The sequence below is a fragment of the Engraulis encrasicolus genome, chromosome 17 (genome assembly GCF_034702125.1).
Source record: "Engraulis encrasicolus isolate BLACKSEA-1 chromosome 17, IST_EnEncr_1.0, whole genome shotgun sequence".
Taxonomy (NCBI): domain Eukaryota; kingdom Metazoa; phylum Chordata; class Actinopteri; order Clupeiformes; family Engraulidae; genus Engraulis; species Engraulis encrasicolus.
Window position 1 is genome coordinate 5932292 of NC_085873.1, and position 18364 is coordinate 5950655.

At 41.6% G+C, this 18364-nt stretch overlaps 1 protein-coding gene across 1 annotated transcript; it reads right to left on the bottom strand.

The window, feature by feature from the left end:
- Positions 1-8294: 8294 nt before the first annotated feature.
- Positions 8295-12917, bottom strand: foxl3 (forkhead box L3). The gene is made up of 3 exons (XM_063221646.1): positions 12629-12917; positions 11468-11636; positions 8295-9314 (listed from the first exon to the last, which is right to left on the bottom strand). The coding sequence occupies exons 1-3, from the start codon at positions 12733-12735 to the stop codon at positions 8790-8792; spliced, it is 801 nt and encodes a 266-aa protein (XP_063077716.1). The 5' UTR covers positions 12736-12917; the 3' UTR covers positions 8295-8789.
- Between the last annotated feature and the right edge of the window lie 5447 nt (positions 12918-18364).

Sequence of the window (18364 nt, forward strand, 5' to 3'; positions counted from 1 at the left end):
TGTTCACTATGACACTAGCATATTAAGATAAAGCCGTGGAAAAGCAACATAACTCACCCAGATGTAGTGTTCTGTTAAGTGAACTAGTGAACATCTCAGAAATAGCCAGTCCAATGGAGAAGTACCTCAACAACATCTGGGTAAAAAACAATGAATATATACATGAAGCGAAGGGAGGGGTATGTGTAGCGGGTGGTGTCAATGCAGGCTGTGGTCATGTTAAACATGTCGAAGAGGAACAGGGCAACTGAGTGTCATTTTGGTGTGAAATGGAACGAAAGGGAACCTTGTGACTGAGTCTGTCTATTGCATGTGCTGCTTGAAGCAGTGCTCTTCCACCTTTACAATGATGACAAGTCCTCTGTTTCAGCCATGCAGCCAACACTGAAGGTGTGTGTGTGTGTGTGTGTGTGTGTGTGTGTGTGTGCGTGTGTGTGTGTGTGTGTGTGTGTGTGTGTGTGTGTGTGTGTGTGTGTGTGTGTGTGTGTGTGTGTGTGTGTGTGTGTGTGTGTGTGTGTGTGTGTGTGTGTGTGTGTGTGTGTGTGTGTGTGTGTGTACCTTACTGTTGCCTCAATTTTTCTCTTTTTCTTTCTCTCTACCGTTTTGAGTCATGCATGTGTTGAACTCCAATAAACCATTTAGCAGATGACGAACCACGGCCTAGTCTGTCTTTCTTTGGGAGTGTGTTCACCTTGCATGGCATTGCATTCAGCAGACATTTGTGAAGGACAGTGCACCATTTTTGGAATATATGCTAATTAGTTATTAAGTAAGTTTTACTCATCTCCTTTTCTTCCAGCCATTCTGATTCTGGTGACATTTGCTTCTTACTATTGAACTGAGTGGGACCAGTTGGTACCTTTTCAGTTTTGGGTACCATCTGAGATTTTTGTACCATTCTAGTTCAATGATTTATGCTAAGAAGTAACCTAATATCATGAGACTCAGAGAAAGGCTGGAAGAACAAATGTTACAGGAAATGGGAAGCATGAAAAATTATATTTCCAAATGTAGTGGACTGTTCCTGGCCTATGGAAAGTAAAAAATGACTTCATTAAAAATAAATGTATTTGTAAAAATACGAGCCATATGTAACAAAAATTACTAAAAATTCACCAAAGAGAAGCATTAGAAAGAAAATATATCATGCACAAATGGAAATGGAAAATGAGTCGTTTTTACTGTTACATTTATTTACTCTTAAATCATTTCCCCAAATTGATTCTTATTACTATTACTATTAAATGGCTACAAATGTGTGTAGATAGAGTATATATGCAAGACATAACAAGGTCGATGGTGTATTTTTAATAAGTGGAGATATTTTTGCAATGGAGGCAGACACTTGGAAAGCCGATCTTCTCAACACGTGTTGGTGTCTACATCTGTCATTTAAAAAAATACAGAGACACAAATCGCAGAGAAAATAAAATATCAATCACCTCCTATAAGTCCTTTTAGGCAAGGCCCTGCATTCGGAGACCATATTGACGATGCCTTTGGGCATCTATTTTGAGGTTAATGGGACCAAACCCTAGCTTGATGAATGGTGACACATGCTCACACACACACACACACACACACACACACACACACACACACACACACACACACACACACACACACAAACACACATGATTCCGGGGCATACAAAAGTACATGGTTGAAATTACAAAGAAAACTTAATTATTTTTGGTGGAAGCATAGAAGTCAACTTGGAGTCCTTTTTCTGACTGCTCTAATGAACTTTTCTTTTGACCATTCTGTGCATTTTTCTTGACCATGACGATGGCAAGAGGGGTGAGGTGGGCAGTGATGGGACCTGGGTTCATAAGCTACAGTACAGTCCTTTTACAAATGACCTTAACTGAAAAAAATAACATTGAGGTAGTAGCAAATCATCTCATTGAAGAGCCTGTAGTCCTCATTTTCTTTTATAAATGACACCTAAGGACTATCTATTAGCAGTTTTACCACTTTGTATAGATGAACTTATCACCAAATCTAGTTCTTGGAATAGTACTAGTTTAATTGGACAGGTAAAACCAGATCATTTGGAATATATGGCACTGGATGGTAACTACTGAGGTTTCGACAAAGTTGTTTGTGAGAGCCCGCACACCTCGAAGGTTTCTTTTTCAGCAGGTGCAGCTTTTCAAGGTACTTCAGTCTTCAGTTCACACAAAGAAGAGCGCGACACTGCTTCTTCACAGTTCACCACTTTTTTTCTTTTTTTCTTTGGTGCTGACGTTTCGGCACTTAGGCCTTCATCAGAGTAACCATACCACAAGTGAAAAGACTTCTTAAATAAACAAGTGCATCATGGGACACCCAATAAGAAGTCCCTCCCAATAATTACAACATGAATGTGAATACTATTTACATATATACATAAAAAGGGGGCAGAAAGTACTAAACTACTGAGGTTTCTCCATCAATGACAGCGGGGCACTGATATTGCGACATATTTGTACAGTTCACCACTGGCTCTTGGCAGGGCTCATCGTGGCATATTTGCAGACACAACAAGTGGGAACTGTCTCCATTCCCATACCAGCTATGGACTTTTCCCCCGTGCTCGGTCTTAAATGCGTGCCAGAGTTTTTGCTTCTCTATGCAGCCATATCAAATTGTTCATCAGAGCAAGGACACACACACACACAAGAAGAGCATGGCCAGTCAGCAAACAACTGACTGCTCAAACAAGAAGGCAGTTTTTTACAATCAGTGTGGAATTACTAAAGCACATCTATTTATCTGTCTGTGTGTCGGTCGGTCGGTCGATCGGTCGGTTGGTTGGTCGGCCTGTCTGCCTGCCTGCCTCTCTCTCTCTCTCTCTCTCTCTCTCTCTCTCTCTCTCTCTCTCTCTCTCTCTCTCTCTCTCTCTCTCTCTGTCAGCTCCTGTCCAGTTTGGCCTCTGCTGAGACGCCCAGGCAGTTGAAAGTGACTCTCATCTCGGGAGGAAAGGAGAGAGCTAGGCCTGGCCCCTGGCAGCTGATGGGCACTACTGGAAATGCCACTTCCCTGGGCATTCTCGGCCTGTTTAAGAAGCTGCCACGCTTGTCCGTGCGTACGTCTGGTCTGTTGATGTTTGTTTAGTCGATCCCCTCTTGTGACAGCGTTTGGCCTGCTCCCAGTCATTTCTCTCTCTCTCTCTCTCTCTCTCTCTCTCTCTCTCTCTCTCTCTCTCTCTCTCTCTCTCTCTCTCTCTCTCTCTCTCTCTCTCTCTCTCTCTCTCTCTCTCTCCCACACTCTGTCTTGTCCCTAAGTCATTTTGTAACAAGCCTGTCCAAGCTCTCTTTCCTGCAAGGCACATCCACACAGCCCACAGTAACAGCTACGAGAGAACAGCTAAAGGAATGTGGAAATGTGTCTGAGTTAGTATAAACAAGTCTTTGATATCAGTGAATGACAACTGCTTGGTTGAGCATACAGTGTTTTTCTTTTCTTTTCTTCTTCTTTTCTTCTTCTTTTCTTCTGAGAGAAAGAGTTTTGCACTCACCTAAACAAAGAAAAGCTTATTGGAATCATAAATAAATAAATTATCCTACAAACACAAGCATGAAATTTCAAACCTCTGCAACAGAAGCTGAGTAATAGCTGTGCTGTTCAGATTGTTATGGTAATAACAACCAAACTTTAATTGGTTCGTTTCCATTTTGTTTTGTTTGTTTAATTTTCTTTCTCAGGTAATATCCAGGTCGCCAGGTGTATCAGTTAGTTTGTTGCCTGTTCCTCTGTAACAATCACACCTTAAGGAAGTGATGGTTATTAATCAAGACCAGAGGAATTACCTAATGTAGCTACCCTCTCCAATAACATAAACACACCATAGTGTATTTAAAACAGTTTAAAATGTTTATCAGTGGTTTCATCTTGGTCATCACACTCTGCAATTATGTTCCGGCAAGAATCCAATTACTCAAGTACAAACACTTTTGGATCAAATTAGCAGCACTTGATGTTTACGATATGGTGGAGGCTCTATTGGCGTCTCACACCAGTGATTTCTCAATTTCCTTCCTCCCTGACTGACGCACCGCGCGCTGGTGCCTTCGCCGTAAGCCTCTAATCTCAATTCTTCGCCACTCTGAGACTCCATCACAGGCTCAACATAATCAGCTACAGCAAAAACATTATTTAGACTTCATAATTGTTGAAGTAAATAAAGCTCCAAGTGCTGCCACACAGACGTGTAGGTCCATTTGCTCTCTCTCTCTCTCTCTCTCTCTCTCTCTCTCTCTCTCTCTCTCTCTCTCTCTCTCTCTCTCTCTCTCTCTCTCTCTCTCTCTCTCTCTCTGTCTCTCTCTCTCTGTAAGCCTATGTACATTCCCAAGGTTTATGAATAGATGCACAAATTCTATATTTACATGTAAACATGTGTGCTTGCTTTATACCCCAAGCTTTGTACCCGAATTCTGCATTCAGTTCCCCAGTATGCACAAGGTAAATCACCATGCTATACCTTATACAGTCTGTGCTGCACGCCTTTTATGCACACCTGTCCTGGCTGTCCTATAGAGTGTTTCTGTTTTCCATTTTTTTCTCCTTTCTCCATGCAGCCTACGCCTTGGAGCACTTTATGCTAAGTTAATTTACCCAAATATATCCACGGCACAGCACAGCCCAGCCCAGCCCACCACCTCACCGGCTCTGTTTAATAGAAACCCGCTGATCCATAACCTGCTCCGGTGGCGTTGCAGACGTTCGCTGGGGGGCAGTGCGATATTTAACGGGGTGCGGGTATATCAGTGATCGATCAGAGGATTTGCAAGCCAGCATAAGGCCGGCGTTTAATTATAATTGCGTCAGGAGTGACTGTTGTCGTGGCGGCGGGGATTTGAATAAGGTCACATCTGCTGCTCACCTTGCAAGTGTTAGCTCTATATTAAATGCCACCAGGGAGGCTGACAGAGCGTAGACAAGCAGGTCAGTTGTGCTGGGCCCAGGTAGAGGTGGTGGGCCCAGAATTTGGGCTCCGATTACATTGCATGTACGTAGCCTCAGGGCCGCTGATAGCTTTGACAGGGCCCGGGACAGAGTCATTTGAAAGTGCCCCCCAGCCCAATAGATACAATGTAATGAGGACCCAATTCTGGGCCCCCTCTCTCCCTGGGCCCGGGACAACAGTCCCCTTTGCCCCCGTCAGCACCCCTGCGTAGCCTATTCAGAGTGGGGCTCTATCGGATGATTTTGTCCCGGGCCCAGGCAAAGTTGTCAGCGGCCCTGAGTGCCACTCATGTTAAGTGCATTGAAAACCTTCCTCTGATGTAGTCAGACCATAATATAAAGGTTAAATTGTGAAATGTCCCCTCACGAGTAACAAAAAAAGCAAGGTATGATTGATACACTAGGAAAGGGAAATAAATGTTAACAGGGGGGCATTGCTTGAACTCCCCCCCACCTCAATGAGAGGATTATATTTTAATGGAGTGTGTGTTTTGCATCAAATTTGTAAGGTCTCCCTTCCGAGGAAAAATGAAAAGGTCAATAAGATGGATTAAAGGGACTTAGGAAAGGTTGGACAGGATTGAATTGCAATATCGTAATTGCCACTGATTTGGAGTAGCCTGTTTGATACATGTTTCACCAATACCCCAACAATTATATCCATTAAAATATTATGTAAATAGAACAATAATGATGATAATAACAATAATAACAACATTCATAATCACAATGATCATAACCATAACAAGCATAATCATAACAATAAAATATGCACAGAATGAAATTGTGATTTTTTAAAAATATTGAAACATTGTTCATTTATTTGGATTCTGATTGTATTGACCAAACATGCCAAACACACAATTTCTTACACTACTTTTGGCACTCAACACCGGTCTTTGGTACATAGTGTTTCAGACAACTCATACAGTAATACACATACAAAACACATATCTTTCACAATTCTGTACATATACTGTATATTGCCTTGGCTGAGCATTCAGTTGTATTTACTATTCTAATCATACCACATGATCACCCAATTTTACTTTTAAATAATCTCTAAATCATATTCTCTAGGAACAAGACCACAGCATTACCTCTCTCTTTTGGACGTAGTTTAATTAAAACACAGATATTCAAAGCGCTACAGAAGAGTTTTTGCTTACTCAAAAGCTGTAAACATCATGGTGCTGGGAGATGAGCACAGGTGTAAGCACAAAAATGGTCCTATGTTGTCCTTATTTTATTTATTTTATTTCTTTATTTGGTGAGTTTTAATCTTTTTATTCATTTGTTCACTTGTCTGTCTGCTTTTATTTGTTTATTGACATTGTTCCTCTAGTATCGGTATTTTGTAATTTAACATGAACAAACACCCGCAATGAAAAATTACAGAACAGCCCATGAAGTTGCAGCCTGATCTCACAGAATTCCGTGAAATGAACACGAAACACTTGGGACACGGAATCTGTGGCAGGTTCACGGATGTTGTATGAATCTATGGAGCTCGGAACAACAGTCTGCCTATTGCATGGTCACATCTACTGATAAGAGCATCTCCATGATTGACATCATATTTGTCCATCTTTTTAAGTAACTTTGAGATTCTGTAGTCCTGTGTACTGTTCTGAAAAGTTTTTTGCCGTTATGTAGATTTTCCTGTATGTTTCTTTTTTTGTGGTTTACTAAGTACTTTACGTGTGGTTTACATAAAATCATCATTATGTTTGACCGTGTGTTTCGCCAGGTCCAGTGTTCACATAGTAACTGCACTTTGACTTTGTCGGACTGGCCAGAATAAAAGTCTTGAGGTCTTTCCAACATTGGAAATCTACTGTTTGACTTGGCTTTCAGGAATTTTGTTAAGGCCCATTGTGCATGATGTCCAACACATCAAACTCGCCTAGCCTGAAAAGTACCAATATACAAATCTAGCTTATCAAGCTTATCATGTCATAGCAGGGGGAAAATAGAAATTCTGGACATATTAGGTAATGGTTAGCTGATGAGGTAACATAGGCCTACTTCAAAGTTGTTCATGAATCTGAAGGTTGGTTGGTCCCTCATACAATTCAATTCAAAGCCAATTGCTATACCTGAAATGGATAATGGACAGATTCATGAATGGGCAATATAAATTCCTATATGGTAAGATTTGGCCACTGTCATAAGTTTGCTTTTACCATAATGGCAACACCCAAGTTGTCATGTAATGCTGACGACTGTGTAGCACTGTAGTAGTGTACGTAGCACTATGGTTTGTAGCCTCTTAGTGCAGATGGGGTCGCCAGCGGGCCTATTCACTATATGCTGAAAATACTCAACTACATCATAACAACATTGCTATGACATAGCCACTTTGGTGACAGTAAGGTTATAACATAGACTCTGCGCTAAGGGGTGAAAGACTATTTAATGATTAGTGAAGTGCGCCACTGGTGGAACATTGGGTACTAGGTCATAATGAACCTGTGATGGAGTGGTCATCTATATGGTAGTGGGTGCACTCTGAGGTGTTGGTTACACGTGTCTGGATATTTTAAAATGCAGATTGATTTTTTTTATCCATTTACATGTAAACACAAACATGTGGTTGAAAATATAAAAAAAACCTCCCTTCTTACAGTTGGGCTTTAGCCCCCTAGATGCAATAGTTTTTTAAACCAGAGTTTTGAAATGTGATTTCTAAAACTCTGTTTACGTATAACCGGAAAGCCAAAACGAGTGCACAATCCAAGAAATATCCATACATGTAGACGGCTTCAGACTGTCAAGCCAAAGAGCTTGGCTCTGGTCAGGGCCGTAACGAGACATTTTCAAATACCGGGGTTATATGCTGTGTGCTGTACCGTATACTGTACATTTAGAATACTTCAAACTCTTCAGTCAAACTCTCAAGTTTGTTTTCATGAATCACTGCCTTGAGGATGGCATGAGGGTGGCGTATCCAGACTGAATTTATCTTTGTTGATCACATAGCTATTTTCATCATAGATTAATTTAACATTTCTGAAAAAAAATTACAGAGGACATGACCACTATGTCCTCAATGGTAGTTACGGTCATGGCTCTGGTGTAGCAGTCAGAGTCCCAGTTTGCTACCAAGTCAGGAGCAGTGCCTTCCCTTTCCCTCGTGGGAACATAATGACTTGTGTTTGCATGGCCAAGAGCTCGACCACCCACGCACACAGAGACGCCACTATAACAGCTGGATCACAGCATAGGAACATTTTAATAATATAATTTTTTTCATATAATATGCCGATTTCATATGTACAATACATCTTTACAGTGTTTTGAACGTGCCACAATTCACTGATGTAGCGCACTCCAATTTCTTCTGCCATTAGCCCAGGAAAGAGTTTGCTCTTGTTACGGAAATGAACATTCAGACATGAAGGGGTTGTCTGTTGTTGTGGGTGGGGTGGAAATGGGGGTGGGGAAGGATTTTGGGTGGGGTGGGGTGTGGGAGGTGTGGATGGAAGGTGGTGGATTTTGGTGAGGTTTTTGGGTGTTTCACAATGTCCAGAGGTGCCTGGTAGGATTGTGTTCTTGTTACAGAGATGAACATTGAGACATGAAAGGGTTGTCTTTTGTAATGGGTCGAGTGGAAATGAGGGTCAGTAGATTTTTGGTGGAGGGTATGTGGATGGGAGGAGGTGAGTTATGGTGAAGTTCTGGTTCGCTCAGTGAGATGACCGACCGTGATGAAGGCTTGTACACACCGAAATGTTGGTCATAGAAAATACTACTACATGAAGTTTGGTTTTCATAAAGTAACCTATTGGACCTCACATGGTGCCTTTACTAAAACCAAACAGAAGTTTTGGTTGTCCTCACAATGTCCAGAAGTGCAAGTTCAGGTGCTGTGGCTCCAGCAGTGCTATGGGGGGTCCTCCTCCAGGGGTGGGTCCAGTGGAGCCGAAGTGGGGGCCTCTAAATCCCCCGGTGTGGGCGTGGGCTTGTGTGTGGTTATGAGGGTGTGACTGGGGGTGGGGGTCCGGTGTGGAGAGAATGTAATCGATGCTGAACTTGATTTCAGGCTCGGGCTTGTTGCTCAGCGATGACGACGATGAGTTAATCTGACCGTTTGACCTTTCGGCGAGAGCAGCGGAGGGCGCGGTGGGGCAGAATCCAGGGTCGGCGTCCCGGTGAGCGGGGCGTGGTGGAGCTGGCACAGGATCAGCTGTCGGCACGAAGGCGTCCGACGAGGGGTCGCTACGGAAGCCGACCTTGAGGTTGCGGCGGCGCCTGCGACGGCGGAAGTTTCCGTTCTCGAAAAGGTCCAACATGGACTCACAGCCTGACGCAAATGTCCAGAAGTTGCCCTTGCCCTTCTCATTGCCTTCTGTGCGGGGCACCTGTGGAGCATACATCGCACAACACAATGTCACAGCTGTAGTTTTAAATTAACTATTAGATCTGACTTTCAATGATAGTTTTAAACAAACTATTCGGTCAGAGTTTCAATGATAAGTTTTAAATGAACTTCTCAGATGAAATTTCAGTGTGTGGACCTCCACTGTATCTTACTATCCCTTTCTACTATGTTTTTTTCCTGCACCTGGCCTCTGTGAGGTCTGATATTGATGTGATAAAGGAGCATACATTTCCTCTGTTAACGCATTACACAACACTACCCCAAATGAGCAATACTGTAGGTCCATTGCAGACGTGAAAGAGGGTAGATATTAACTTTAAAAAAGATGAATGTATTACATGATACCTGGTTACTTTTTATGCAACTGACCAACAAAGCTAAGACCAGTCTTACAAAAAGATATTAGACTAAGACAAGTCTTCTGTGTGGAATCTGTGGGTTATGAACTAGAACACCACAAATCCAAGATTCAAGATTCAAGATTAGTTTTATTTGTCCCGCAGAAAATTTGTCTTGGACAATTATGAAGCTGAGAAATATGTTCAATGAAGATTTTGCAAAACATGAACTTGCAAGCCACTTACAAATTAGTGATAAAATTCATGTTGTGTGCATTTTATGTTATGTTACTGGAATATTGTAATGTTTGTATTTGGAAATGTGTGCATTCATGACATTGACATAATTAAAATAACACACACACACACACACACACACACACACACACACACACACACACACACACACACACACACACACACACACACACACACACACACACACACACAAGTGCGCACGCACACACACACACACACACAAATGTGCGCACGCACGCACGCACGCACGCACGCACGCACGCACACACCAGCCACTGACATTGATGACACATTTCAGAAAATCAATCGCAAAAATTAAATTACCACTCAAACAGAATGTCAATTACTGTACTCTACTCTATTGTACTGTATGATTATATGCGGTATAACTATTGCATATGGTCTATGCTAGGCACATACAATTAGATAGAATAGAAATTCTCTGATATTCCCAAAATTCCTAGACCCTTTAAGGCTGATGGAATTATCCCTTCACAAATCATTCAGGAGTACTACCTTTTACACTATTAACATTGATATATCTGCAACCCCCAACCCTATTCATGCACACTCTTTTGGAGGGTCTGCACTCCCGGAGTAAAGTGGCCCCATAATTCATGCCGTACCACCAGTAGCACGCTGTGATAGACATTGAAAGGATAATTACCATAGTACTACTCAACTACTATGACATAACGGAGGGCCTTTAGTAATACACCATGGCTTGGTCATCGCCATTCTGGTAACAGCAAATTTATAACGCTGGATTAAAGGGTACTGCCCCAGAGACAAGCAGTTGTATCCTCTTAGCCTACACACACAAGACAATCTACCTGGGCAATTAGCGAATCTGTTTTTATAAAATTTTCTAGAAGACAAATAGGCCTAACAAATGTATATGGACAGTGCACATTTGCCATAATTATGGAGTACCTACTACATTTTCTATGTTACAATAGCAATTACATGTACATGTTTGCACCCCCAATCCCAAACTTATTTCTTAGGTTCTAAGGTTCTGAATTGGACAAAGTACCTTGGCCCCCTTTTTACCCTTTAATTACAACCAGTGCAAACCATTTTAACAATGTCATATTATTCTCATCTCACAAATGCTAGATACCAGAACCACATGTGTATAAAAGTATACAATAGAGATAAATCTGCCTATGATAATAAGACTGGTATCACTTGCCTCGCTGAATTGACCAAGTGTCCCCACCACCTTCACCCATGTACAAATCACAGTAAAAAATGTAGTGTTATTTCAACACTTCAATGTTGACGGTGGACGGTGGACTAAATACGATGAGTTTCTAATTCAACCTGTACTGTTCAGGTGCTGTGCCATTACGCCAGGGACCCAGGTTCGATTCCACCCCTAAGTCCTTCCCTGATCCTCCCCCATCTCTCTCCCTCCACTTTTTCCCCTCTCTACCTCTCACACTTTCCTATCAATGGAGGCAAACATTCCCACCAAAAATATCAAAATGTTGATGTTTTATTATTTACAATAAAGAAAATGCATGTGGCTTGCCTTGATGAAGCAGCTGTTGAGGGAGAGGTTGTGTCGTATGGAGTTCTGCCAGGCCCTCTGGTTGGAGCGGTAGTAAGGGAAGCGCTTCATGATGAACTCGTAGATCCCCGACAGGGTCACCCTGTTGTCAGGGCTCTGCTGAATAGCCATGGCGATGAGCGCTATGTAACTGTGGAGTGAAGGAACATGGAAAACGGAACATGGAACATGGAACACGGAATACAGAACATGGAACACAGACCACACAGTAGAAAATACAGCATTAATTCAAGACTTAGAGAGTAGGCTAACCGTAAAAAGTGCAGTGCGATTTCAAGACGTATAGTTCATTTGACATCTTCTAGATTTTATTTGGTCCCAGAGTACTCTCTCTAAGTATTGAGTTACCACACCGTTTATTTTACTCTGTGGGATACTCTGGGACCAAATAAAATCAACTCCCTAGGTGCTGATTTCACACTGCATTCTTTTTTATTGCACACAGGTGTATTAGTTGATGTGGGGTGTACTGTATCAGGGTCACGAAATAAAGACATGACAGTTTGGTGTGTGTGTGTGTGCGTGTGTGTGTGTGTGTGTGTGTGTGTGTGTGTGTGTGTGTGTGTGTGTGTGTGTGTGTGTGTGTGTGTGTGTGTGTGTGCGTGTGCGTGTGCGTGTGCGTGTGCGTGTGCGTGTGCGTGTGCGTGTGCTTGTGCAAGCATGCGCGAGTGCGTGTGTGTGCATGCGTGCATGTCTGTGCTCGTGTCCTCACTAAGAACCAAAGTCAAAATTCTTGTTTGTGTATAGGCTATTCAAACTTGAACAAAAATGGTGATCCGATTAAAAAAAAATACAACATTGTTCTCACTGTTATTACTATTAGAAAAAAACATTATTAGATAAAATAAAATTGTGAAAACTAAAGCCAAAACACTTCAACATGCACAGGGGGGTTAAAAAGCTTAGAAAGGATTAAATTGTATTTGTTTAAATGAACAAAAACAATTTAAACACACTGTAGCCAATACAATAAAATAATCACTGCAGACAGAATAAATAGAGAATTTAAACACACTTCAGTCAATTTAAAAGAAAATAAAAGTAAAATAGAATCTGAAATCATTGCAGTCATATAAAAAAGCATAATGTAACAGCATGCACCAAACGAATAGACATATTTACCTGTAAGCAGGTCTGCATATTTTCTTCTCCTCGTCAGAACTGCATGGGGGGTAGCCGTCACCATCATAATTAAAGCAATTATAAGGATACTGTGAATTATCAAACATAATTCAGCTGCCAGAGCGACACCGTTGGGGACAGTCTCTTTCTATTAAAAATCAATAGGGAAAAAAAGAGGGGAAAGTCTCTTTGGCAAACAGTGACAACCCCTCACTAAGCTGAGTCAGAATTCCTGTAACCTGTCTTTGGAGAGGAATGAAGTCCACCTCCCAAAGCTGCTGGTGAGAGCTTTAGGAAACACCCCGTTCCTGCGCACCAGTAGTTGGTCAAGTGCTGATAACGGGACTAATGTCTCTTGGCCAGCTCCGGTAAAGCGTCTGAAGTTTGGGGCGTGATCAAAAAACGGGCCATATGCGCTCTCTTTTGATTGTGGGTGGTCCCGTTCTATTCGGAGAGCCTCGTACCGGCACTATTTGTTTTGTTATGCTTCTTTTTATAGCCCGAATCTGGCGAACAACAATTAAACGAAGAATGATACATTAACAAACACGGGACGCCCGTTTCTTCCCCCGGCCCTTTGAGCATGGGGTTGTTTCGAGTGCTCCAGAGACAAAGTTTTGTTGGTGAGGAATTGCAGAGCTTTCGGTCAACAACAACCCAAGTTCAGATGTAATCTATAATGCGGCATAATTGCCTATAAATTGTTGCTTCCGTGACTAAAGTGGAGTGATGTGTTCAAAAGGACTGCAACGGAGCATTGGAGGGAGCGCCGTCAGGGAGCACTGGGCGATTCAAACAGCCTGCGGCATGGCGGCTCAGTGTGTGGCCTACGATCTAGTGCAGAGATTGTAGCAGAGGTCCTGGGTAGCTTTGGCGCGACACGAGCAATTTAAAAGAAACCCTAACACTGCTTTCCTTTTTTCCCAGACAACTGTAACCCCAACAACAAGGCCACTGTTTTGTCTGCCCCAAACGGTGTTTCTTATTATTTGTTTAACATAGAGCAATGCGCACAATTGGCCCACGACTAATCTCTACGAATCATTCTTGTTTTTGGTTAGGGTAAACAATAAACATAAACTACACAGAGTCTGGGAATGTTTTTAAATGCCACCGGTTGGCCTTAACTGACTATTCAGGTTAAAGTGGCGTGACCTTGGTTTGTGACTTCGGATTATTCTGAAATAGGCCTACACAACTCGTTCTTCAAATATGTCCAATCAATTGCTGATTGATTGATTGGTTGATTTCTGGAGATGTATTGCCTTGCTATGGTTTGAAAACACAACCACACATACCCAGCTGTACATTCAACATTCACATTCCCCGGCAGGCGCAGAAGCGAAGTGCGCACCCAGCTTGAGATCTGATAAAAGCTGCAGGACCTCGGTGCGTTCCCATGACGCGCGGTTTCCTCTACCGGACTGTCTGCGGCTTCCATCATTATGGTCGTTTGGGTTAAGGTCCCTGTCCCCTCAGATGTTAACCACAAATGCACTTCCGCCCCCTTCACGATTGGGAGACTATTTATTCGTGCCTCTGAACGGACGCCGCGGGCGGTGGAGGCTATGAAAAGGTCACGCAAACAGAAAATATCCATCAGGATGTTGAATTCTAAACATGTCAAATAAACAAAAGATAATTCATAAGATCACAAGATGTACACTCCATTGTAAGAAGGGCTGTTGTCAACTGAAATATTTGATCACAGTTCATGCAGCAGGCCTGTAGAGTAGCAAACATAATTTTTTTTTTTTTTTTTTTGTAACAGATCGAAAAGAAACAGAAAGGAAAAAGAAGTTAAAGGAATAACGGTGACTGCTAAATTCCCATTTGGAATGCCTATTTATTAATTTTCTCCAGATACGATGGTGTTTTTTATTCATTAAACACGTCTGATCATTATTTATCACAAGGACAAACGTTGTGCACTTTATTTCAAATTGGTGGTGTAGACTGTACAATGTGTGACTTAATATTGTGAGTCCCAACATGGACAACCTCACTGTGTGTGTGTGTGTGTGTGTGTGTGTGTGTGTGTGTGTGTGTGTGTGTGTGTGTGTGTGTGTGTGTGTGTGTGTGTGTGTGTGTGTGTGTGTGTGCGTGCGCGCGCGCGCGCGTGCGCGTGTGTGTTTATTTGACCTGTTTACTTACATTTTTTTCTGAAAATGTCAGTAAGCCTTCATGGATTGCTCTCCCCTTATGACCAAATAATAGGCCCATGTCTTTCAATTTCATACTGCCTAAATATTCAATTTCATACTGCGTAAATTTTATAGTCAGGCACAATAGTGACAGCTACGATAATACTACTGATATTAAATGCACTCAGAGAGTGCAGACCTCCACCAAGGAAGCTTTTTTGATAGAACATTTGACTACACAACACATTTTCCAAGTCTTTCTGGATTGTTTTTGTGGAGTTAGAAATGGGAATGTCAAAATTTGCCCGCAATGGTGAAGAATCTTTTTTTTTTTTTTTTTTTAAATCCTAGAATCCGGATCGTGACCTGGATTAACACCAAAATTAAATGACTTGTTCTTTTTGTCATTTCCAAAAATTCCACAAAATTTCAGAACATCTGTTCATCCTTGGCAGAGATATAGTCAGTTTTCAGGCAGTAGCCTAAATGGTGTGTTTCCCATATGGGTTGTAGCCCTATCTAATACACTTTGTCTTTTGTGTAGAAAACAGATATATGAATAATAACAAACACACTGTGTGTGTATCATGATTGTGCACTTAATGTTTTTTATATATAAACGTATTTCTGGAGGAAGTCCTAGAGTGATTGACAGCTGTCATTACTTGCTCCCGCCTTCGCGCATATTTAAATCCCTCCTTTCCTCTTTCGCCTGTCATGCGCGAAGGCTTTCCGAATTGTCCCACCACCTCCCCATACTCCTCCATTTCACTAGAACACCCAGTTACACTTCCTCTATACTACACATAGGGGGGAAGCGGATCTCATCCTGCATGAGCTCCGTTTAAAGCATCCCAGGACCAAGGCCAGCTAACTTGCCAAACATGCATATTATACGAAAACTGTACACCAAGCACTCAAGGACAAACTCGTGAAGTGGGAATTATTATGGCTACTTTCATATTGAGACTTGAAGTGTGTACATAGGACTTATTGATGCATTATTTTCAATTAATTTCAATGGAGAGAATTGGCCTTACAATGGGATCTCTTGACCATGCTTTTTTTGCCAGCAGTAAAAAATATGACCGGGCCCAGATATGCTCCTCTTTTCCACCATGAGCACACCCACAACCCGCGTGAACGTTCATTTCTAAAAAGTCACTTGATAAGATATCTGACAAAAAATTAGAGATGCACAGGATCCTGATTTTTAGGATCCTGCCAGATACCGGATCCACTGCTTAAGATCCTGCCGGATCCGGAACCGGATACCGGATCCTAGGAAAGGGTTGAAACACATAGCCTACTCGCACACGTGGGCCCTTTTTATTACGTTGGTTCAAACTATTTTTTAGACTCATTGGCTTACTGCCACACTGCCTGCAACAGCAACCATGCAGCAATTGGCGTTGTGAAAGACTGACTGAAAAGCCTAGGCTAGAGATGCACCAGATCCTGATTTTTAGGTAACTGCCGGATACCGGATCCACTGCTTAAGATCCTACCGGATCCGGATCCTGGGAAAAACCCTATTATCCTGCTGGATCCGGAACCGGATCTTGGATCCTGTGCATCTCTACACAAAATACAGCATGAGACAGGGTGTATGCTTTGCCCATTTGTTTTATTGCACTTTTACCATGTAGCAAAAGAAAAAAAAATCATAAAGAAAAAAAAATCCACAGAAACAACACATAAACAGAGAAGCAAATGTTATCCAAATCCACCCATGTCACTAAAGTAATATGAATAATAAACACCGTTGTGAACAGTCAGGAAACAGAAAAGAAAAAAAAAAAACTTGTCATGTGTTCTTGGTTAAAAGTGCCCCAAGATGGGAAAACTGTCCCCATCTCACCCCGAAACATAGTACCTATAACCCCATATAGCTTCCCCCCCTTTTTTATATTATTTTTAAATGTATTTTCTTTAAAATCACCTTTAACCCAAACATTCAAGTATTCCTATCATTGCACAGGCACTGAATTCACATACTGTAACCTACATAAGTACTCAGCAGTACAGGAAATGTGTTGTCTAGAATAGCGCTCTCTCTCTACTATTAACAGGATATCAGCATTGGATCATTAGGAATAGCTGTACATCAGAATTAGCTTGGAAATAAAAACTTGTAAAAAGATCTTTTTTTCTCTCTCTCTTTTTAGTCAGCAAGTATTTTACACTGCAAATGAACATTGCATCTTGTAAACAGGGAAAACAAGGCGGTATGTGTGCATTATGGAGAGGTGAACCTTGAAGAATATATATGAAGATCCGTTATGCAGTGAATGGCTGCAAAACCTATATAATAACGGGAGAATGAGTGAGAAGGATTGTGGTCATTGGTTTTGCACGAGTGCACGTAAGACTGCGATGCCAGGGAGTTTAAAAAAAGGTGCAAATATGCCATCTAAGTCATAAGAAATTGTAAAGCTGAAAATAGTTATGGATAATTTGTAAGTATAACTGCATGTAGTTTTAGCTGTACAAAATGACTAAGAGGATGTGTTTGAATTCCATACATTTAAAAAAAATCTAAATCAGTGTGGCAAACATGATTTGGAATAAGCCATGATCATAACCCATTTGGTCAGAAATAATAATAAATATTCCTTTGGAATACTTTTCTGGCTTTACCGGTATGTTGTTCAGAATACCAAGTCAGAGCACCGTAACTCAAATGTAACAAAGAATTCTGCAGTTGTGACCCCGACAGTCACAAAAGCTTTTATTGTGAAGCTATAGTTCTTTTGAAATTAGACTGTTTGTATGAGATCTTCATAACTGCAGGTACTATACTGAGGCACATGATAAAAAAAGAACAGAATTCTGAAGTAACATGAAAGAGTGTTTGCCATTCCACTAAACTCTCCCATAGCACTGTTGACAACCCGTCTGAAAACAATGGCAGTTAAACCAGACAGTGTTAAAACATTTTTAAATGTAACGGTTGCAGGGAAGAGTCCTAATTCATCATTTTTACAGCAAACAATTCTGGGACACAATTACACTGTTTTCTCTGACCAGGGGCGTTTCAAGACATTTGAGGGCCCTAGGCAAGGAGGGATATGAGACCCTGCCACCCCTCTTCAAACTATTGGGGAGGTCCTCTATAGACAGAAAGTATCATTGCACTTTTTGGTCACTGAATTAAGGATTCCACTGGGATTCTACTGCCACACACACAAAGTTGTCGCATTGCAAATACAATAGAATAACCAGTCATTACTGAAGTCCCCCTTTCAAATGGGGACCCTAGGCAACTGCCTATTTTCCTAGCCTAGTTGTGACAGGCCTACCTCTGACCAAAGCAGACGCATGATACTGCTGTACTACTGCACACCGTAAGGAAAGCCAGGGAGCATATGGAACGTGGCTCATTTACCCTGCCAAATTAAACTGTGAGGAACTTGTTCAGACACTATTTCATAGTATTTTATGGACACACATTTCTCTCTAAACCATTTCGTCACAGACAGGATTAGAACAATATTGTACCTGTTCAGACAGTACCTCATAGTAGACCATTTCCTTACAGACTGGAGTAGATCAATGGTATATATATTCTATATAGACTGTTCAGACTTAA

What these genes read in the sequence shown, in the direction of transcription:
- foxl3 (XM_063221646.1), bottom strand. Translation starts at nt 12,735, where the DNA reads ATGTTTGATAATTCACAGTATCCTTATAATTGCTTTAATTATGATGGT. An exon ending in ATATGCAGACCTGCTTACAG is followed by an intron (nt 11,637 to 12,628) that starts GTAAATATGTCT and finishes TTCACTCCACAG; the next exon opens with TTACATAGCGCTCATCGCCA. An exon ending in TCAACAGCTGCTTCATCAAG is followed by an intron (nt 9,315 to 11,467) that starts GCAAGCCACATG and finishes TATGCTCCACAG; the next exon opens with GTGCCCCGCACAGAAGGCAA.